Below are 22637 nucleotides of genomic sequence, written 5' to 3' on the forward strand. Positions count from 1 at the left end.
TGTGGGAGTGTGGGGCAAAGGGAGGATATTATGAACCAGGGCAAAAGGCAGGGCTCAAATCTCAGTTTGTACCTGCCATAAATGACTTGCGCTTGAGGCCGATTGGGATTGTGGGGAAACTTCACTTCACACTTCTCTCATTCATTTTTGTTGATTGAATCGAGTTCATTTTTATAAACAGTTTAAAGTTACATGTTGACTCATTGTGGTCTTAACAGTATACTCTTAAACCTCAGACTACAGATGCACTTTTTTCCCTCCTGCTTAATTCATGACAGATATGAAATATGAGTTCATTAGGAGTGGTCCTGTTACGGCGCTCTGAGGGACTCCCTACATCAGCGGCCGGCTCTGCTCCAGTCTTCCTATTCTTATTATCGTTGAAATGTAGCTGCTCTTACTAACTATACTCTTTGGGGCAAGCGAAGCTGTTGTTCTTTCGCATTCAGTACATAGTTTAGGGCACACAGGGAATACGGGCTTGACAACGGGTCATAAATAAAGGAGAACTTTTTCAGGATGCTGATGACATAGTCACGCAATAAAGGGATCAGGCTTGAGGCACCACAGCTAATACGTTCTGTGTCAAAGAGGGGACAGAGGTAGAGGAGTAGAGTGGTCTCTATAGAGGCACATGTTTCTAAACACTCACCACATTGTACAAGCCGATGCACCAGCGTTCGAACAGAATCTGACCAGAGAAGCCATTGACGAATGCAAACCAGATCTAAGAAAGACAAAAAAATCATAAAATGAGTCAAAACAGCAACATACGAACAGAAGAAATACAATCAGAGATTTATAATACAATCTTTTTTAAGAAGCCATCAACTTTAGTGGCAAACAATGAAGTCGAAGTGTTGTAACATTTGAAACATCTTTCAATGAGCACTGTCATTTTACGCTGAAAGCCATTTGCTCTCAGTTTTGATATTGAAAGCTTTAATCATAGAAGACGCTGCCACATTTACATGCAAGCAGCCATTTGCTCTTTCGGTGTAAGCTTTTCATTAGTGATTGCAAAGATAAGTGACATGATCAGATTTGAGACAGGATCACTGCATCTACAAACTAACGATCCACACAGCATCCTTCAATGTCTTTCTTATCCTACCATCAGATCAAAGGGAACGCAGCCTCCGCTGAGATTGCAATTATAGATAATAGAAAAGAAAAAGTATGTTTCCCTTTAGTGTAAGGGAAAAAATAAATAACCGAATGATCCTTAAATTAAAGTGGTTTGGTTTTAAAGTGCTGACCTGTGATCAACCTGCGTCATTAGTTTAATTCAGACACAATTTTAACTTTAAAAAAAAAAAAACAGGCAGAAGGGCCAAATGAGAAAAAATGAGAGACAGCGGGAAAGCCAGGACCTCCAGGTGGCACCTCGGAGATGCAAAGTCTCCACTGGATTCATCACACGATTAACTTCTAACATATATCTTACCCACTGTTTTCCTCCATGATCTACCTGATGACATGTGGGTGACAGATGAGGTTAGTTCTAAGGCCAAAGTCAGGACTGCAGAACTTTGATATATTGTGTCAGGAAAGGCAGACAGAGGTAATGTGAACCATGTGCTGAGTGGAAACGAGGCTTATCACCGTATTTTGATTAGCCACGCTTATTTGAGCAAAATAATGCCTCTAAGATGAAAGCAGAGCAATAGCTCCAATCTGGTAGGGAAATGGCACATACGTCGAATTTTTATTGGTGTAAAGCGGATTTATCTGACATCGAGTAAATCTGACTGCACACCCTGAAAATTGTTTGCAGATTGTAAATCAGCAACTGCACCTTACAGAGTTACAGTTTGCAATGTTGCGGTCCTGGACAGACTCATGCCAAAACTGTCAAGAGAACATCAGGGGTGCTGCGTTTTGGCCATGGCCAACCAAGCATTTCCTCGCTTCATTTAACTTCATTATGAAGGCATGAACTGCTACAAATTCTCAGATTGAGACAAAGCCTGTTTCGGAGCCCCGCCTGCCGCTGCCACTGTCTACACGACCAATAATAATCTGCCACTGGTCCTTCCCATTTACTCGTGAAAGCATAGGCATGAAAACAAATGGTGAGGGGGGGATGTAGACGAATCCTCTGTTCGCCCCTACCCTGCCCCTCACCTTCCCCTCTCTGCCTCACCCACCCATCCCAGATCCCGCCATCAGGTGCACTCTACCATGATGCTGTGTCTTTTAAAAGAGGGGGTCTGGTTTCAACCTCAGCTGAATGTGGGACTACATATGGCTAGACCAAGACCAAAAGATGAACAGTACAACCCCTGGCAAAGCACAGAGAAATATATTCAGATGCCAGTGCTGTGGGTTGTGGGTAGACGGAGCCCGAGCTATGAGCCAGGTTCATCCATTAGCTCAAGCGACGGTAACGAGAGGCTAGCGGGTAGGTCAAACTGCTGAATTAATTACAGCTCTGCTCAATGAGGGACTGGGCTGATATATTGTTGTGCTAAGTTAAAAAAGACTCCTATTCATAGCTTGAGGTAACTGCTTCTGTGTGAGTGTTTTGGCCTGGTCTCTCAGGTCCCAATAGCTTCCCTCTCTCTTTCTCACTCTCTCCGTCTCTTCAGGGACAGATGCATTGATTTGCTCATTAGGGGAAGTACCAGGCCGGATTTTTCCTTCCCCTTTTCTTCTCCTCTTTGAGTGCCACTCAGCGAAGGGGTGTGGCTGGCCTCTCTCCCTCACTGCACATCATGAAAAACAGGGATAGAGGGAAACGGGAGCTGTAGAAAAAAGGAGGATTGGGCAAGGGCTAGGAGATAAGAAGACTTGCATATTCATCAGCAAATGAAAAATCATTGATTCCAGTGTTGCTTCACTGCTGTCTCCAAGTGGCTGGAGGGTGGGGGGGTGAGGGTATGACATTTGTCCCCAACAATGCGAGTCCTGACACTCTTAAGCTCAGCCCTGCAGGATTGTTAATGGAATTCATACACAAAGCAAGCACAGAATAAAGAGTCGCATAAAGAGGGAGCTGATAAATATGCTGGAAATATGTGGAGCTACAAACAGAAGCAGTCTCACAATGCCAGGCATGGCCTCCGTGGATTAATTCGGAGCTACTGGTCGGCAAGCTTTGCTCTGCTACTCTGAGCCGTCTCTGACTAAACTGAGCTCCACTGAATGAGCTTTCATGTAATTGCCTCATAAATGCCACTTGTCCATCAGCCCCCTCTGTAGCACCCTGGCAATGTGTCAATCAAAGCTGAGAGGCCAGCTGGCTCGCCCATGTGAACGGAGTTTCTATGGTTTCTTTTAAAAAGGGTCTCTTAGCTTTAATGTGGCTCAATTCCACTTTTTTGCTGCTGTTCTTCAATCACTCGAGGTTATAAATTATTCCCGAACTTTAGTTACTGGACACATTGTTTAAAAATGTATGGCTACATGTTGCCGCCTTTTTTTCCTCCTTCTTTTAAATCAAATGAAAATTCATAGCTCAAGCATGAATGTGCTTAAAGTGCTCTCTAACCGATTAGGAAAAGAAATGCCAATCACAACCAGCAGCCTCTAAAAAGTAAAAAGAAACACTGCATGTCAGTCAATCATCCGCTGGAGTGACAGCCTTACATTCTGACTCACAATTAACCCTCTGTGAGCCACAGAAAATCTTGAACCGCTCCAAGAGCTTCAGACTAAGTTGTGCTCACATTCACGTCTTCCACAATAGGCCGAGAATCCTTCGCCCTCTTACTCCATGTGTCTTATAAGAAACCAAAGACCCCGTGGAAGCAGAGGGAGATGAAAAGAGGCTTAAACACAGGGTCTTCCTGCCCTGGCATTCAAATTGTAACCCACACTGTATGGGACAATGGTGCTGCGAACAAAAAGTTAAAATTCCCGTCAACATCCTCGATTCTGTTCTTGCAAGGCATCCCGAGAGTCGAGGGGAAAACATGCGAGCTCAAAAGTAAACCTATTAGTGCAACAAACGCTGCTTTGACTCATACCCCGGGGTTGCCGCTGTGTTAGATGTCAAGGTCTTACAACACGGGGACATTTCAAATACCAGCCAAATCGTGAAGAAATGTCCTATTATCTACTTCATTCCCCTGAAGGAGCCGAGCATGAGAGGGGGAGGGGACTTATGTTTTCAGAAAGCAACAAAAGGTGTACTGGAAAGAAGCTCGCCCTGCAGACAAAACTATCGATGTTATGTTCCAGTCGCTGGAAAAGGGCCTTTGAAAATGGACCTGGTATGTTTCAAAGGGAAGCAGTATTTGGTGGCACAAGGAAAAAGAAGAAAAGGATGCCGAGAAGAACACTGACCAGGTTTTGATGTTCTTTTAAACTTAAAAATCAAATTCCTAGTGATTGAGAAGCTAACGTTTACCCATGATTAAAAACAGAGACAAACAAGCGTAATCCAATTTTAAGATGTAAATGTCAAATGTAATGGATCGTGCCAACAGAAAATTACATTTGCTGAAAATTGAATTTTACTTTGAACTTGTTCTCTGAACTGTTACGGCATATGTGGAAAAGGGCAGCGGGATCGAATGGTCACAATGAATTTATAACTGCAGTTACAGCCTGGAAAGAGAGCCGTTACCCAGGTCACAATAAGTCAGAGGCAGACACGCTGGAATGTTTTAAATACACGACGGATTTTTCATGGCACATAAACTAAAATGAGGATTTAAAAAGGGGGGATCAGAGGTCAAGTGTCACAGAAAGAGGATCAACAAAAGCAATTTTTAAGTGGTCATATTTCCATAAAAGGTCATGTGATTATGAGGTTCTAAAAACCTGACGCTTCAGCAGGGAGCGCTCTCAAAACGCCAACATTTTGTGAGCAAATAAAGCAGTATTCTCAAATCTTGTCAAGCAACATAAGGAAAGAGAGGTGGTCTTTTAAGTGGCCAAATAATGTATTTTTCTCCTGTTCTGCTCCCAGATGTTACCTACTTCATGGAAATCGTTTCATGTCGTGTTTTCGTTTACGCTGCGTGGTCACTTTGGCACAAAGCGACTGGTAAAGCTCAAAGATCAAACACTCAGCAGTTTCCACTTCTGGATTTTTGGGACGGTGCGAAGCCAAACTTGCTACTTTTGTCACACAAGTGCACGGCCTGTTGATCAAAACATCTGAGCACTACTAGTGATAAAGCTGCCGATGATAGGAAGCACTTCACGTGTCTGGCCACCCTTGGTTATAGATCTGAGGCTGCAATCTGCACTGGGTCTGGTATCTGTCAGATGCCATCAAACCCACCACACAACAACTGACCGATGCCGGCAGAGACACGTGAAACTATCTAATCCTTATCCACTGATAAACAGGGAGAGTGTTCGAGTGTCTGTGAACATTTCCCAACAAGGCCCATCAGTGCAGTAAAAATCACAGTGATGGGAAAATGTTATTAAGCATTATTTCAGGAAAGAAGTTGAACTTGCCAAGGAAAAAAAAAATGCATATAAATATGTAGGAACATCACAAGAAAGCCATTTGATAAAATACATGAAAAATAAAGTTAATCCTAACATTTCACCATTATCACAGCCCAAGTTAGAGCATAACATGATTGGCCACTAATCATCTGCATTTTATTTCTTGGCATGTCCAATGTTATTCGCATAACAATTAATACCTAAATGTTAGGACATAAAATATGTGGAGTCACTAGTGAACTGGTTCGACTTCTCACTAACTCAGATGAACTGCAGATTAATATTCTGAGGACTGAACAACTGGCAAGGACTAAAGGCAGACTTCCTGTTGATTATACCACGTATGATAGAGTGTGTATGTCTGCGAGCCTTCTCGTGGGCATATTCTGCTCCGATATGTCAAAACTCAAACCCTTCATCCAGCAGCTGCACAACCTGGCAGGTACTGTGAGGGGCCAGTCAACAGAAATACAAACATGGAAACTCTAACAGGGAATCTTTGCCTTCACGTAGTTGTGCCATTTGCATCTTTGAAAAAAAGAATCTCAAAGCTGTGCATTCACATCTGGCTTTTTGCATGACTTTCAGTGCTGAGAGCTTCTGTGTGAGTCTTACCTCGATGATGTACAGGACAATATTCTTGTAGAAGCAGTATAGGATGCACTTGGCTACGCGGTTGTAATTCCAGGCTCCGTGAACCAGCAGCAGATTCTTTAAGTATTTGAACTGTGTGGGAGGGAAATGAATGGAGGAACACGACAAAATGAATGGATAGCAGAACTCTGTGTCTAATGTTTGTCTCTAATGGCTCCTTGTAATCAGAGATCAGGGCTGGAGCACTAAAAGAGTTACAGAACTTCAAGATTGTCATTCCCAGGCAGAAAGCCTCTGATGAGAGCTTGTGGCCAAAGCTCTCGCTAACACATTCCACAAAGTGTGTAGACAAAGACTGCAAGAAATTGGAGGGGTTCATATGGGGGTATTAGTCTCCAAGGGCCTAACATAATAGTTAAATGGCTTCATAATTATACCACTATTTAAGGCCTGTGGTGAACTTTCAATCACACTGCAATTTTGGCTGATGAGTGTGATAGCACTGGAGCAGAACAAGTGTTTCATCACACCTTCTTACCATCTAGAAGGGGTAGCTTGTGTCCAAAATCATTCACTTAATCACTTCTCCCTCTTTGCTCCAAATTAGTGAGCCCATCGGCAAAAAGGAAAAGCCGCTTTCGGACAGTGCTCGGGTCATTTTCATGGGTTCATTAATTACATTATTGCTGTTGCACAATTAAAAAGTGATACATCAACACCAGCTAACAAAATAATTACAGACAGATTTTTTTTAATGATAAAAGAAAAGACACCCAGCATGTTGTCCTGTAACGCACAAAATCTCTGTCAGTGTTTGTTTTTGGTCTGTGAACTCCTCAAAGACCATCAAGAGCCGGGGAGCCAGACTCGTTACACTTAGCTATACTCATCTATATGAGATGATGTCATCATGTTGCCCAGCAATCACCTGGCAACAGGCTTAAATATATATATTTTAATGCACTTTGACACCTTGTGAAGCCATTGTATAATTTTTTATTTCACAGCAATATCTTCTCATTTATATGCACAGAAGTTGAATTACACATAGCTAGCAAGAGGCTGACATAAATTACATCAACCCTTATTTTTCTCTTTTCTTCTGTCAGCGTGGGCATATACTAGCTTTTACAAACATAATAAATATACATATTTTTTAGTAGTTGAAATTCTTTATGTTTGGGTAATGATTGTGGGTTTTACACACTTTTGTGAGCAGTTGTGTTATACTTTTAGCGCAGTACATAAAACTCCTTTTACATTTGGATAGCACTAAAACATGGCTTGCTATATATCCCAGTTGTATTGTGAGTAGTGAGAGCTTGACATTTTGAACACAGCTTTATTTATTTTGGGGTCTTGTCTTTCAGCATCAACACAGAACTCCTCTGTGATATGAAAGAACAGTCGCAGCTCCCAGTTTGCGTGACCCCTCGGAGGGCTGGATCAAACATCAGTTAACACAGAGCCAAGCTGATGACAGACAGTCAGCAGAGATGCCTTGGCCTGAAGCTCTTTACTCTCCACTTACTTTAACAGATAACACTGTTCAAGTATCAAATCTAGCTGTGTAGTAATCTATAGCAGCAAGATGCTCATCTGACACTCGCAGACATTAATCTAAATCATGTATAGGAGTAGAAAGTTATACTTCCCCTTGATTGATTTCAGTTTGTAGTCAGCAGATTGCAGTTAATGTACCGTTGCGCCAAGATGCGGAAAGTACCACTGGAAGTCTGGAGGTGTAATTTAATTTGACACAAATCGATTACAAGAGGCCGCCTGTCTTTGAAGAACATACACTTTCTACATGTCATGCGGACTAAATGGGGAACTTCAGACAAACCCAAGTCTCTTGATTAGTAATTTCATACTGAAGCACAGAAAATGCACTGTGCCTTAGTCAACTCTTAGTTCCTCATACCCCCAAGCCTCTTGGCTGTACTAACACAATGAACTAAGTGGTGTGCTGTGTAACAGACTCACAAACGCCATGGATTTTGTGTCAACGGGTGTCATATGTATGCAGCGTTTCAGACAAACTGGTTGCTGGGACATGAGTATGGGTTTAAGAAGCAGTTTGCCAGGATGCGTTCCCTGTAGCTGAGTTGGGAGTTGGGTTTCACCACAGCCTGTTTTATAGGAGATGCTACTTTACTGTATAAGTTGAAGCCCTTTCAGATATGTGACCTATTGTTCCTCAGAACAATGTACCAAGCTATCAGTAACATGTAATACATGAAAACAGCGACAAGGCTGTCACAAGGCATGGAAAACAGTATTACTGATAAAGTACTGTATGGATAAGCATTTGCAACTTTGACGTGTTTATCGAGTCGTGTATTATTATGATTTTCACTTTGCTTGAGCCAAATTAAATATCATAACCTACCTGGTATCTTCATTTTTGCAGTCGCTGATCTTTTATTACTAGACTGACAGATTGGATCCTGGTAATATTTTAATATTTCTCTGACTCTCAAATTCCTTTATTGAGGTGAAGTTACTGAAAAGCCATCAAACCCATCACAAAGGTGATGATTTACAATTTTAAAGAAGCATGAGCCTTTAGCTCACAGGAAGCACTTGTACAAATGCAGATGTTATTAGTTAATGTGAGCATAATAGATCTTCTTTAAACTTCAATACTAGGTAAAAGTTCCCACTTTATTTATTTGTGCTTTCAATCTCTGACTCCTCACCTGAGCAATCGAGTAGTCTGAGGAGTTTGCCGCCTGCAGACCCTCGTTGCCTGAGATTCCCACACCGACATGAGCTGTTTGGATCATTCCTACGTCGTTAGCACCATCGCCGATGGCCAGCGTGATCACCTTCACCTGTTTTTTCACCATCTCAACCACTTCTGACTTCTGAAGAGGCGATACTCTGAAAGGAAGTGATTGATAACACACGTGAGTTAAGTCCAAATCTGGGATAATAACAGTAAGAACAAACATAACCTGGGTAAAACAGCAGCTCATATAAAGTTACATAGAATTTGTTTACTTTTTGACAGGATCTCTTAAAGAGTAACAAATATAAACCGTAAGATACAAACTGCTGCTGGCTGGGTGTGAAAAGGTGGCAAAGCAGCTTTATAGAATAGATAAACATCTTCTTCATTTACTAAGTAAAACCCATCCTCTTCCTCAAGACTTCAATCTTAGCTTTATGCCCTCACTGCCAGCCTCTAGCCTCCCCAACAGTGGCTTCTTCTTTGTGCACCAAACTCAGCGTAGCATACAGTAAAGAAATTCTCTGGAGATGATGATGTTGTAAACTGCACGTCTGTCTTTAACTGTGAAACTGTTAATGTTTATGTTCTCCATGGTTTAAGGGGCCTCATTCATCTCGCGGTGTATCTTAGTGCCCACAGAGTGTGCACAAGGCAAAGGCAGGTGGAGGTGGGGGCAAAAAAATAAATACAAATTTGACGTACTGCACGGAGTAATAGCGTGGCATCTAAAGGGTCGCTGTTGTTCTGAAAACATGGTGCTGAGTTCTGGCCCCAGATCCTGTCATGGCTGCTTGAGTACTTAAGTGCTTCCTCTCACTTATGTGGCCTGGGCAGGTCAACAGCGCACCTTCATGTTATATTACGGTGCCATAAAAAGTCTAAATGACCTTTATGGTGGAGAAATAATAATATGTAGATTTAGGACATAGTTTGAAATTTCACTTGGGTCATTTTTAACATTTGGCTCTAATAGAAAAATAAACTTCAAGACAACAGCTTGGGCTTTCGGGTTATTTACTGCCTGATTCTTTTAGACACGACATTTAATGTCTTGCTTGCTCCCAGCTTATTTTATTGTTTCGGGTTTAAATTTTACCTGCAGCATATGACAGCTTTACAGGACAAGGCGAGGTCCAGGAAGTACTGGCGCACTCCAAATGTAAGAGCGTATTTTAGAGTCTTTCCATCAATAATGAGAGCAAAGTCGTTTTCCTTGTAGAGGGAATCTCCCAGCATTCCACAGTGGTGGCTGAGGGTTTCTCTTGTTCTCTAAAAGAGGGGAAAAAGCAAAGAATTTGATATTTTAATGTTGTTTTTGGGTTTTGCTTCTCATGATGTTTCTGATTAATTACCAGACAATGGTATAATAACACTTTAAGGGTGTCTGTAGAGCAGATCCTCAATGAAGAAAGAAGGCAATCAGGATTTTGACACATTTAATGACTTGCTTAATTACCCATATTACTCCTCTGAGGTTTCATGACATTTATCTTAATTTTGGAGTAACTTTCTCACAGACAAGGGAATAAAATAAAACAAACAAAAAGAATTTTTGAACGTGATGGCGAAATAATGAAAAAGAATAGATTAAAAAAAGCACAATAAAATGAAAAATCGCTATAATGAGCTTTAAAAACAGAATTAACAAACAAGTCCACACTTCACTGGAAATGACAACATTTGGTTTAAAGAATCTCTAAAGACAAAAAATTATCTTAGCATCTTAATTTCCACCAAAAAGTACCTTTATATTATTGTAAAGCTTTCATGAATGATCAATGCCTAAATCTCAACCCAAACTGTAACAATGTTTACATATATTAGATTCTCGCCACTCACACAGTTTGAACTGATTCCTACTGAGAACGTTTTAATTATAAACATTTATTGTCATATATACACTTGATATATATCTATATATCTATATACATACATACGACCAACAAGTAATACAACTTTAATATAACTAATATAACTTTATTCTCCATTTGCATTACTTTCAAACAGACAGATCTGTCCACTCTGGCTTCTAATCCCTGACTGCTCCAGAGCAGCTGCTCTTGATATCTTGAATATTTATTATAATTCTCCTATTTATTACACTGAGGCCTTAGCTATGATGTAATAACACAGATGAGTTCTGTGATTATATTCTGTTTGCTTTTACAGTATATATATCTGTGGTGTTGATGAAAAGCTATAAATATGACACTGACAAGAGGATTAACTGTGGTGGTCTATGGGCATGTGGACTGGATGACAGAGTGGTGAGATCTTCATTGTAGTACTCATTAAATCATCCTCACCACAGATGGTGAAGTCATTAGCAAATAAAACCACTCTCTGTGGGTAACCATTATCTGTGTGACAGCATACTGCTAAACACACTTGGTAGAACTTTTACTGCACAAGTAACCAACAGTTTAAATTATTATGTTGTTGCATTCAACTGAAGTGCAAGTGAAAGAGGTTATATTCATGCAAACAAATAAAAAGACTGACAAATAATAACCAGGCAGACAAACTGCACGGAGACAATGTAATTTCCTGATGCCCCAAAAGCTGAAAACATTAAAAAAGAATTATGGCAGTTAAAGGGCGGGGTGGGTGCTGGTGTGGAGGTCAAATATGTCAAAGCGGTCAGATTGTAGCAGGGGGACCACGCAATGTTCGCTTGGCATAACAAAACTCTGAAACCTCAGCTTAAAGGAAATATTTGGAGAAAGTGGCTTTACGTTTCACAAAGCGAGAGGAGGAGAGCGAGACACGCACAGAGAGCGAGATGATGGATTAACAGAAGAGAGAAACTGAGCACGAGGATACAAGCAGAGAGCAGCTGCGAGGACTTGGCCATCCCCGATGGGGTCTGTAAAACAGCACGAGATGAGCAGCGGGTAGGCAAGTGTGTGTGTGTGTGTGTGTGTGTGTGTGTGTGTGTGTGTGTGAGCGTCCGTGTGTGCGTGTGTGTGTGTGTGTGCGCGCGTGCGTGTGTGTGTGAGCGTCCGTGTGTGCGTGTGTGTGTGTGTGTGCGTGTGTGTGTGTGAGTGTGTGTGCGTGTGTGTGTGTGTGTGTGTGTGTGCGAGCATCCGTGTGTGCGTGTTTGTGTGTGTGTGCGTGTGTGTGTGTGTGTGCGTGTGTGTGTGTGTGTGTGCGTGTGTGTGTGAGCGCGTGTGTGTGTGAGCGTCCGTGTGTGCGTGCGTGTGCGTGCGTGCGTGCGCGCGTGCGTGCGCGTGTGTGTGTGCGTGCAGGCCGGAAAAGTCATACGTTGTTATATCTACATTCAACTACAACTGCACATTCTGACTTTCCAGATGACATCTCAGTGTGAGAGCATGTGTGTGCTGGAAACATGTATGTGAAAGAATTTGCTTTGTTCGGGTACAATGTATCCACCCCAGCGTGATAAGCAAAGTTTACCATTTCCTTAAGGAGGGCGGCCATTCACCCCCCCAACTCCCAATTCCCCACTAAGGAATTTTTGCACTAATGCTACATGTCTCCTCCTAAAGCCTCTTTTGTTGTGGCTCTAATGACCAGTTTGGCCTATGTGACAAGCTAGTGTTTGGTTTTTGGAAGTGTATGTACCGTCCATTCAGAAATCCACAAGAGCCTGTGGAGCTCCATTGTTTATATACGCCTTAAGTGATACAGCCAAAAGAATGAGACACTCATTACGTGGAATCTGGACGTTTGTATGGACATCATCATCGTCTCTCTTAGACTTGGAGGCATCCAAACGGGGCATGTTCCATCTTAGTGAGAAGAATATGGACACATACTTTTGACCAATATGTCACTGGAGAAACTACCTATGAGCAGTTAAGATAGAGTGTTTAGAAATCCTATTTTAGTCTTATAAACGTGAAAATAATGAACCTCATTCGTCTGTAGCTGTAAGATGAATAAGATTAATATGCCAATGCTATGCTCTCAAAATGATTAAACACCCTGACTAGAAGGCAAAGCTTTTCAGAATGACCTAATCCTAACTTAGAGACAGCATTTTACTGCAAGGATTTCACTTCATGTAACATTTAACACAGGGAATGTCAGAAACTGTGTCCTTCCTTTGATAATTGTTTCTAAACACTGCAAAGAAGCAAGACATGCCTCAAGGACTCAGAACTACCAGCTCTGCTGCCTGGTCCTCTGTTCACTGTTCCTCCTCAGTGTTGTTGGAGAGACTTTTAACAAACTGCCTTATGTAAGCATCTGCTCAAGCACAGCAGAATGGGAGCTGACATTTCAAAGTGCTGGTTCGTGAGCTTTATGAATGCACCAACCCCGACTTTCTGCCTCAACTTCATTTATCACGCCTAACGACCGGCTGACAGAGTGAAGGCCGTCCGTCATCACCCCCAAACAGCCCCCCGCCCCGCTTTCCACTCCTTCATTCCCTCCTTCTCGCCATCCCCCCCCCTTCTGTGTCCGACAAGCTAAACACAGCACGTTTCTCCTCCATCTGTGGCTCCTGTGCTCGGCAGCTTTCTCCTGTTGGAAGTGCAGGGACTTGCCCTTTTCAGTCTTAGAAACAACAGACAAGGCTCTCCTGCTGTGGGGTCGACAGACTTCTCTGTTGGGTGTCTTAAAGAGGTTAAATGCAGAATCTGGGAAGTTGTGAGGACTTTATGAGGAAGACTCCCTGTAGCCTCATCATTTTAGTTTGGAGATTTTCTGGTTTTCATGGGGACGGGGTGAGGTCATGAGGGACAGATGTTTTTATCTTAGTAAGTTCTTTAACTTCTGTACTGTTTTCCACGTACAAGAACTGTTGATCAGTGTTGGTTACTGTCCGATATTCTGATAAATCTGAAGCCCAAATGATCCATATTTGTTATTTCACTTCATAAAAACATACTTTAAAGGCTTTTAGTTCATGTTGATCTCTGACAATAACACTGCTTTACTAGATGTATCCAACACTCATACTGATATGCTGGAATTAGAGTCACGAGCCAAATGGCAAATACATTAGTATTATTTTTAACACAGTAATGGAAAAACGAAATCATGCTTTAAATTACATTTTGAATGAAGTCGTTTTAGAACAGCCGTGCTCATGGATTTTGTGAAACAACTGTGAGTTTTATGTGTTCTGATTCCCCGTTCCAGAGAAGTTTGATTTATGGATAAACAAAATCTCGTATACTTACATCCAAAGTGTCTTCATTGATCACAATCATGCCCATGTTCTTCGTCAGCAATTTGCAGGAATGTCCTGCAAAAAAACAAAACAAAAAAAAAATCTTAAGCACTGCAAAAATATAGAGCAGATAAAATACATAAAACTTTTAATTAATTTTACTCTCATAAAATTATAGTTGCCTTAAATGTAAAGAGTCCAGTTAGCTCATCCCAAACCTGCATCCACATGCAAATATTAAATATATAAAACCCAGAAGAATCAAATAAACAACGTTTAAAGGGATCCAATTAAAATTTTACAGCTCAAAGCAAGTGTCTCAGCACATGACTAATGAGTTTGGTTTACAAGAGTTTGTCAGTTTCCTGTTTTAATAGGCAGTTACAACTCCGAGTTACCCAACATGGCTCTCTAGGGAGCGTTTCCCTCAGCTTTTGGCGGGGACAGATGCTCGGGGTCACCAGCAAGGTGGTAGAGGGCGCCTCCCATTGGGGAAAACAGAAATATTTCATGAACCAAGACTGAAGCCTTCAGTTCAGTGCTGTGGCTGTATGAAAAGGGCTGCCATCTGCGGCCATAACCACATAAATATTTGTGGGCTTCTGCACTTTGCTTCTGTCTGGAAAGGGATTTTAGTTTCTTTAAGGGGGTTACCACAAAGCCTCTGTTTTGTGAACATATGGGTGGCATTCTCTGAGTGAAACTTAGACAACACAAAACACATAGCCGAAGAATAGTGCACCCACAATATGCACAAACGCACACACATATGTACGTACAGAGGAAATGAGCAAATTTCACCTCCAGAGTCAAAACCAAACAGGGCTGGGGTCTGGCAGATTGTTAAGTGCAAAGGTGCAAACGTCCAAAGATTTGCCAATGTGTGCAAAACGTCTCCCCATCTGGACGCAGCCTCTCTCGGTCACTCCCTTCCCCCTTGTCAATACTGCCTTCCGTTTAATATGTTTACCTTTAGCTCGTTTGACTTTTCTCTCTCTTTTTTTTAATGTCACCAAAGTTAAATTCCTGGCTTTCCCATCTCAGGCAGAACCAAACACCGCTCCCACAGGATTTGAGGAATGTGTAACAATGACACTTGTGTCAGGCTAATCTGGAATTTCGCCTCGGGAGCAACAATTAGAAATACAAACTTTAGCCGCGAAAGCCACTCAAAGGGGGTAACATGCTGACTGGGATTTTGAGAAGAAGAATGGGGCTTGAAATTATTGTAAAATGACAGGAAGAGGAACAGGTCAACATAATGGGGGCTCAGGGGCTCAGATAAGGGATGGTGTTTACGTTTTGGTCCCTCTCTGCTTAAGGACACAATGCACCCTCCAGCCACACTTAACTGAATGTTAGCAAAGCGAACACTGTTTCCCTAACTGATCGGCTGGCTCTTTCCTTTTAGTAAATTCTGGCTCTTACCTGCCTTGAGAGTTACGTGCACACAGACTCCTCTCAGCTAGCAGCTCATAGCAGCGAGAGCGTGTTAAGAGCAAACATTGCTCTTTTGTCAGACAGCCTAAAAGCATCAGAGTCGTTTCTTTATCGTATGTCATTATACTTCAGGTTTAGGGACACACTAGATTTAGGACAATCACTTCAGAGCTTCAAATCAGCACACCTGTATGCTTTACAAATAAGAATATTATTGCATTAACAAAGATTTCATTTAATGAGCATGCCAGTATTATGTGCCAAAAGTGGCACTTGGGTGGTTTCGGCCACCTCCAAATGTTAAATAATGTCCTGGCCTGAATTCAGGTGTCTGATTTGGCTAAAGGTGCACCATAAACTCTGCCAACTGGTATCATCTTTCAGTGAGGAAAGTAGTAAAAAAATAAAGTAAATATTAAGCAGAATTTTTACAGAGCAACCCAGTCAAAAGGCAAACCTGTAAAAATACTTCCAGTGAGCATGGGCTTCTGCTGCCTCACATCTGGGCACAGTGGGTACAAAGGGCTGATTCAGTGAGCAGCAGGAGCAGCAGGAGCAGCCACAAACGGAGGTACTTTTGATATCTGTTTTTTCTGACCTCCGTGTTACCTGGCTGACTGTATTCAAGGTCGATCCATTTGTTTGATTTGCCCACGTCTAGCGCAGAACGAAGAAGAATACAAACCCAAACGGACAACCAGCGTTAGGCATTCACCTTTCTGATAATATCTGCCTCTGGGGCACCTAGATACGTGAGACGTGCCTGCTTGTGTACATATGCGTGTTATTTATTTCATGTCAGTGCAGGGTGCTCATACATCATCTGGCATTCTGCGACGCATGCTTTCACTAGATATGTGTGACAGAGAAACATTCAGCTTGTCAGCTGTTTGTCTTTCTGGGTGAAGGATGACTGGAGTACCTGTAAGAGGCTGGCATGCACTTTAGCACAGAAAAAAACATCAGGCTTGCCAGGGACTTTCCTTTTGGTATGAGACCTCGTACACAAATAAGGTTAAAGTGCTTCGTGAAGCACAAACAAGAAGGAAAATAGCTATTGTTGCTTTTGCATAACAGGGGAACTCAATCTTAGCAATGTCAGCTGCATCAGTCTGCTTTTTGGCAGTTTGGCAGCCTTGAAGTAGGCTTCCTTTGGTGTGACTGATATCTGACCTTTATGTTGTGCCCCATTTCTGGTAAAAATACTAACAATTATACCAATAAAACCACACGACACAGCAGAATTCACATAGAAATAAAGCTCGGAAAGCATCCGGTCATAAATGCTGCTTCTTACCAATATTGATGGCTGTTTCCTGTTTGTCCCCAGTCAGGATCCAGATCTTTATGTCGGCCTTCATTAGAGTCTCGATGGTCTCCGGCACTTTATCCTGGAGCTTATCCTCTATCGCGGTGGCGCCCAGGAGCTGCAGGTTCTGCACCAAAGAAAGTCAGTAAACAAGTCAGTTAGTGAGGATCATAACACAGGAAGGCCTTTAAATCGTCATGTGTCAGGCAAACATCTGAGCCGGGATAGTGTCACTCACTCAGTCGAGTTTTTCCCCTCATCAGCCGCTCTTGTTTATCACCAAGTAAAAACCGCGGCGGTGGACTTAAGGGGTTTTGGATCCGTTACTGTGCCCCTGCATCTGTGTTTGCATCTATAGACACGCTCTCTGCCACACAAGCACACCCACAAAATGCAGCTGCTGTTTTTTCCCCAGGAAACTCTGTGTTGCTCTGTGGCTGGCTGTGGGCTTGTATGGGCACATCACAGGGCCAAAGGTTTGACAAGAGCCAGGGGTAGAGGGGAGACAGGAGCCAGCAGCAGAGGAAAGGCTCTGGAAGCTCTTTAAGTTGTGACCTGAGCCTTACTGCCTGGACGTCTGTAGGTCTGTCCACGCTAATCACTGGGAACCACACAGCCCGGAAAACTATGCCTGGGAAAGACCATGACTGGATGTGCCAAACTTTCTTTTGCCTTTTCATCGTAAGCCTTTCATTTCTTTCTATGGCTGCTGTTAAAAGCACTCTTTGTAAATTATGATACAAGTACCAGTTGAATCAGGGAGAAACGGGATCATAGTCAGTATGTTGCTGGTAGAGTCTGTCCAGTATATGTAGCTTAAGTTTCCACTGGGACAAAGACTCGTATGAATTCACCACTACTGCTTCTAATATGTTAAAAAGGGGAAATAAAGTTCTGAATTTCCACAGTGGAGCTAGAGCAGCTTACTTTGCACTGACAAACAGTAAACAATAAATACACTTGTACTTAGATTAGTCAGGGATCATAAAAAGTATCCCCTGCAATAGACCAGTGAGAAATAAATGGGGAAAAATAATGAAGAATTAGATATTAAACAGCTAAAACAGCGTATCAATACAAAACAATTGTTTTTTAAAAGAACAATCAGGATCAAATAGGAAGATTTTCCCACATAATATGTAATCAGCATTTTAGTTAAGAAATGATGAGAAGGAGAAACTTCGGACACACTGCAGGAATGCCTCCATCCTTAACATTTCACTATAACTCCACTGTGCCCCCCTGTGGCATTACTGTGTGCATTTTTAAGTGTGGGTGGCCCTAACCCTGGCCCAATCACAATCACCCTTTGGTCATCTAGTCCTCCAAAGGCTACCTCTTCATCCCAAAAGAAACAGGAGACCTTACCTCCCCTAACTGCAGAAACAGAGGGGTGGGACCGAGGGAAGGGAATTGGGGTTGGGCCGCAGTGCCACGCTCTGCTCATTTGGCAACGCGCATTAAATTTTTCTCTCTGAAAGCTTTTATGATTGATTACCCCCATTTGTTTTGGGCAGCCAGGAGCAGCCATGACGAACCTGCCAAGTGGCTGATTTACTCTGTGGCTTCCTGTGTTTGACTAACGCTTCCACACAGACCCACCTCACAGAAAACCAACTCTACCTGCTGGTGAAACGTATAAAAACACACACGAGTTTGAACTTTTGCAGGTTTCCAGACGTTATTTCATTTTCCCCACTAGTTACACTTCAGCTCAAGGCCAGTCTGACTTTTCACAAGTTTTGTTCCTATAAAATCCTCCGCATTAAGAAATTGCCGCATTTAACCAGATGAAAAGCTTTGTGCTGCTTGTCAGTCAAACTGGATTCTGCAATAAAAAAATAGCCCTTTCAGAAAAACCGACAGTGCACACAAACAGGATGTCGCTTAACAAACCTTCTCTATCAGTTCGTAGCTCTCCTCCAGTTTTAAGGCTCTGTTCTGCAGGGAGGTGCAGGCTCTGTGGTGGATCTCCAACCACTGCTGATAGGACGATTCACTGATGTCTGCCACCGCAAAGCACAGAGTGCGCAGGCCTACAAGATTAAAAGCAGCATCGCAACATTTGGGTCAAATGTCACAGTTCTGACTGTTTAACATTACAAAACAAAGCTTGTGCTCTGCAATCACTGTTAAACATGTTACACAGATAGACCCAGTCCAATGAAAACACTGCTACTTAAGTCAGCTATATTTCTGACCATATTAATCAATACAATACGCAGCATGAACGGTAACTCCAGCAAAATAACCATCGGATTTAGATTTGAATCTTGCAGGTTATTCAGACACCATTACTGTATTACTTTACCTATTCAGAGTATAAATTTGCTTAAAGTCCATTCTTCATATTTTGGGGGGTAAATAAAAGGTACTAAAGGGTTACTGACATACGCTAAATAGGAGCTGAGAAAAGCAGCAGCTGTCTTTGTTGAACAAAGCGCTTCAGCTTAGTACGGTCAATTTTCGAATCAACTGATAACGTCATGGTAACTTCCCCAGTTACAAACTTTGATTAACAGTTATTTTTATGTATTACATTTAATAAAATTATGTTTAAAAATGTCATTAAAGTCAATTAAATTCAAAATTCAGATCAGCTATCTTAGCATACGAAAAAATAAGAGCATTTCCAACAAAACGTTTCAGTTTTTATTTTCTGAAATGTTCTGTTATTGAAATGTTTATCTATTACTTATTTACTGTAGTATGAATGGCCATGTCAGGAGGAGAAGCTATAAAACTTTTGATAATACAGTCCAATTCCGGCTCGCCGGCTATACGTCTGACACCCCTGCCTTAAAAATTGGAAATGAAGGCGAACAGACCCTTTTGGTCCATGAAGATGTTTTACCTCTAATTTAAGAAGCTTCTTCAGCTCTATAAACTGATGGCGAGACCCCACTGGTGGGATTGCCCCCTGGAGTCACTGACCCACCTTGTAATCACGTGAGACATAAAGGATCATGTAAGCAAAAGTCTGAATCAAGGCATTGTGCAAAAGGGCCCTTTTCATCATGTGATTTATTAAGGTCACAAAGGTTCACTTGGGTTGACAAGACCCAAATACCAAATATGAAGCGCAATTCAGTGAGGAACACAATCTAGGAGAATCATCTCGACAGGACACTCAGCTGTACGTATGCATCCTAAAGGAGAAAGGTCACTCTTTCAGGCTGTTTGGGAGAAGCGCAAAGGAGGTCATCGACACCAAATATGAACGACTATCATTGAACAAAGGTGGTGGCAACTGGCACCAGCTCCCTTTATCACTTCATGAAATCCCTGTTCACACCTTGAACCATGTGACCTGAACAAATCACATGATAGGGGGCGGGGTCTCAGGACCTTGGCCTCTGACAGGAGGGTAATGACCCACACCTAAATTCACAGCTCGGCTCATGTGACTCTTAACAACTCACATTACAGGGTGGTTCAGTGACTCCCACGACCACTTTCGAGCACATAACACCACCAGGTCTGTAAAATGACTCTCCAGCAATTTACAGAACTGAAGAAGCCTCTAGAATGGGAGGTGAAAATCTCTGTGAACCACAAAGGAGTCCAGTTGCCTTCATTTCCAGCACTTAAGAGTACCTTGACCTGGTTGACTGAGAACCTACACAGATGCATGAATAAAGTACTCTGTAAAAACCTTTAATGTACAGGAAAGAACAGATGCTTGGGAGAGTTGTGACTCGATACGTTCCAGATATTTTTACTAGAATTTAATAAGAATAACTAATAGATGGCAGAATGACATTTCCACAGTTGGTTACCCACATTAAGACATGTTTTATGTCTAAATATTTGATTGAGGTATTGTCTCATTTGGATTAATTTGCACTTTAAATGAGACAAATGTCCAAGACACTGACTAAAGAATTCTAGTCTGAAAGATGTTATGGGATCAAAATGGCAAAAGCGAGCAGCAGATAAAGTAGGTTTTCATCTGTAGTATCTCCACTTGGACTGGGAATTACTGGGCCTGAAGATCCTCACAATCTGTCCTGGATGCTAAATTTAGCACACATCAAATATTCCTAATGACATCATTTTGCTGGTGTCTCACAAGGGGGCAGTATGATCGTAGAACAAGAAGCAGAGTATGTGGTGCAGTTTCCTTCAGGTCAACAGCCTTGTGTTAAAATTACAGCAGAATATTCCCACTAGAAGGAAATTTCCATTAAATAATGCATGAGAGGAAAGGCTCTCAGGAAGAGGAAGTTTGTTTACTTCTGTCCAGAGATGACGCAGGGATGTACAGCATCCTGAAAAGACACATTATTGTTGGCAGACAGGGGGCGATGTTAGTCCACTCACCTTCAGTGGCAAACTGCTCCAGGTGCTTCAATGTGATCTCTTTGTACCTAGAGCTGTCTGCCAGGCGGTCATAGATCACTGTGTCCTGAAGGGAAACAAACACTCACTGGTTACTGACACCCAGAGAGGAAAGAAAGGAACCACCTGGACTTGTGCTGCTTTGCAAATGTGGGTCTAAGGCTGTATGCGGCCCATGTAGAAGCACTTCATGTTCCTACTCAGATAACTCTAGCTATTTGTATTAAAAAAGAGATATACATTTGGAGAAGCCTGATCTGGGAACTCAAGACTTTTGGTGCAGCCATATATCTGGACTAAGAGTAACCAGTTCCATCCACGGGTTATTGTTTATAGATGAATGGAAAAAAGCTCGTTAAAAGATGAATCATCATCGGATGAAAACAAATGCTTTCTGTCGTCTGGTGGTTCAGTACAATCCAGTTTCCTTGTGACCAAAACCTACTCAAACCCAAATAGCCAATAGAGCGCTGACTACAAACAGACACCAGAACGCTTCCGCTATCTCGTCCCTTCTCCACAGATTAGGGGTGCTGCAATAACCATGTAACATTTAAAAATAAAATATTGATGTTGTGTTATACTGTGCAATTTGTACTTCTGCTCTCACTTTTGTATTATATTCACAGCACAAAATTGTTGCAATCCAGGAAATTGTAGATCCGATTAAATCTTACTGAGGATTAAATGTAGTCTGGCCATAACGTTTATTTGTTATTTGGCAGAGATGTGTGAAATGTGGTGATCTTGCTTCATCCTGTCACCCAATGAAAAGATTTCCTGACATGAGCGAGAGGCAATAAGGAGAGAAGAGCGTTTCGGCGATGATGGTGATGACCTGTCACGCGTTGCTATGGAGAGAGACAGACACTCACAGCTCCTTTGCAGTAGAGGCGGATCTTCCCAGATGGGGTGCGCATGATGACTGACATCCTCTTCCTTGCGCTAAGCGATAAAAAAAGCCAAGAGAGAGTGAGAGGGCAGAAGGAGGTGGAATAAGGAGAGAAATAACAGCAGTGTGTTACCACAATGCTAAAGTAATGCATGGTTTGAGCTAGCACATGATTACTGAAAACAAAGAGTGGGTAACAAGATAACCATGTGACCACAGTGGGGTTAACTAGGATTAATTAGTTAATTAATGATGATGCTACTGAGGCTCAAACAGAAAACTCTATAGTAAAAGACTGTTAAATAAGGCATGCTGATGGTGTATATGCATAATAAAAACATAATAACTGTACCTTGTAAACTCCAGCACATGAAGCAGTTCATATCGTTCCTCTGTTCCAACCTGAATTGAAAGAGACGTGAGCGTTAACGTAATTCAGAAGGAGACACTTCAACCTCAGTCTTCTGAGACAAGTTATCTTAAGTAGCACAGCCAAGCCTGCCATCCTCCTCCAATCAGCTTTAATTGCACTTAAATGTGTTTATCAGTTGCTTGCACTGAGCCGATGGAAGGAGAATAACAAGGTAAAATTCAATTAACTTTCTTAATTGTGGACACTGCTAGGTACAAGACAGAGTGATTAAAGTAGATGCTGAGAGCTTTAGAAGGTCTAATAAAGATTAAGAAATTGGACAAACGTCTAGGAGACGAGATGTTCGACCAAAAAGGGGCGAAAAAAAGAGAGGAAATGGCTCTGGCCTTTCAGCCT

General features: G+C 42.0%; 1 protein-coding gene across 7 annotated transcripts in view; it reads right to left on the reverse strand.

Annotated features, from left to right (window-relative positions):
- The window catches only part of atp8a1 (ATPase phospholipid transporting 8A1), a 111263-nt gene that overhangs the window by 27136 nt on the left and 61490 nt on the right, over positions 1 to 22637 (reverse strand). For all 7 annotated transcript variants that reach the window (XR_014271741.1, XM_082507589.1, XM_082507590.1 and 4 more), the window contains 10 exons: positions 22221 to 22270; positions 21852 to 21921; positions 20959 to 21043; positions 18532 to 18671; positions 16624 to 16762; positions 13897 to 13961; positions 9840 to 10012; positions 8709 to 8892; positions 6028 to 6138; positions 653 to 727 (listed from right to left, as the gene is read on the reverse strand). Coding sequence is in view for 6 of the 7 variants with exons in the window: in XM_082507589.1 (XP_082363715.1) it covers positions 653 to 727; positions 6028 to 6138; positions 8709 to 8892; positions 9840 to 10012; positions 13897 to 13961; positions 16624 to 16762; positions 18532 to 18671; positions 20959 to 21043; positions 21852 to 21921; positions 22221 to 22270 (1092 nt within the window). In the remaining variant the exon portion in view is untranslated. The remainder of the gene's footprint in view (positions 1 to 652; positions 728 to 6027; positions 6139 to 8708; positions 8893 to 9839; positions 10013 to 13896; positions 13962 to 16623; positions 16763 to 18531; positions 18672 to 20958; positions 21044 to 21851; positions 21922 to 22220; positions 22271 to 22637) is intronic.

Source organism: Aulonocara stuartgranti (assembly GCF_965226115.1).
Source record: "Aulonocara stuartgranti genome assembly, chromosome: 2".
Lineage (NCBI taxonomy): Eukaryota > Metazoa > Chordata > Actinopteri > Cichliformes > Cichlidae > Aulonocara > Aulonocara stuartgranti.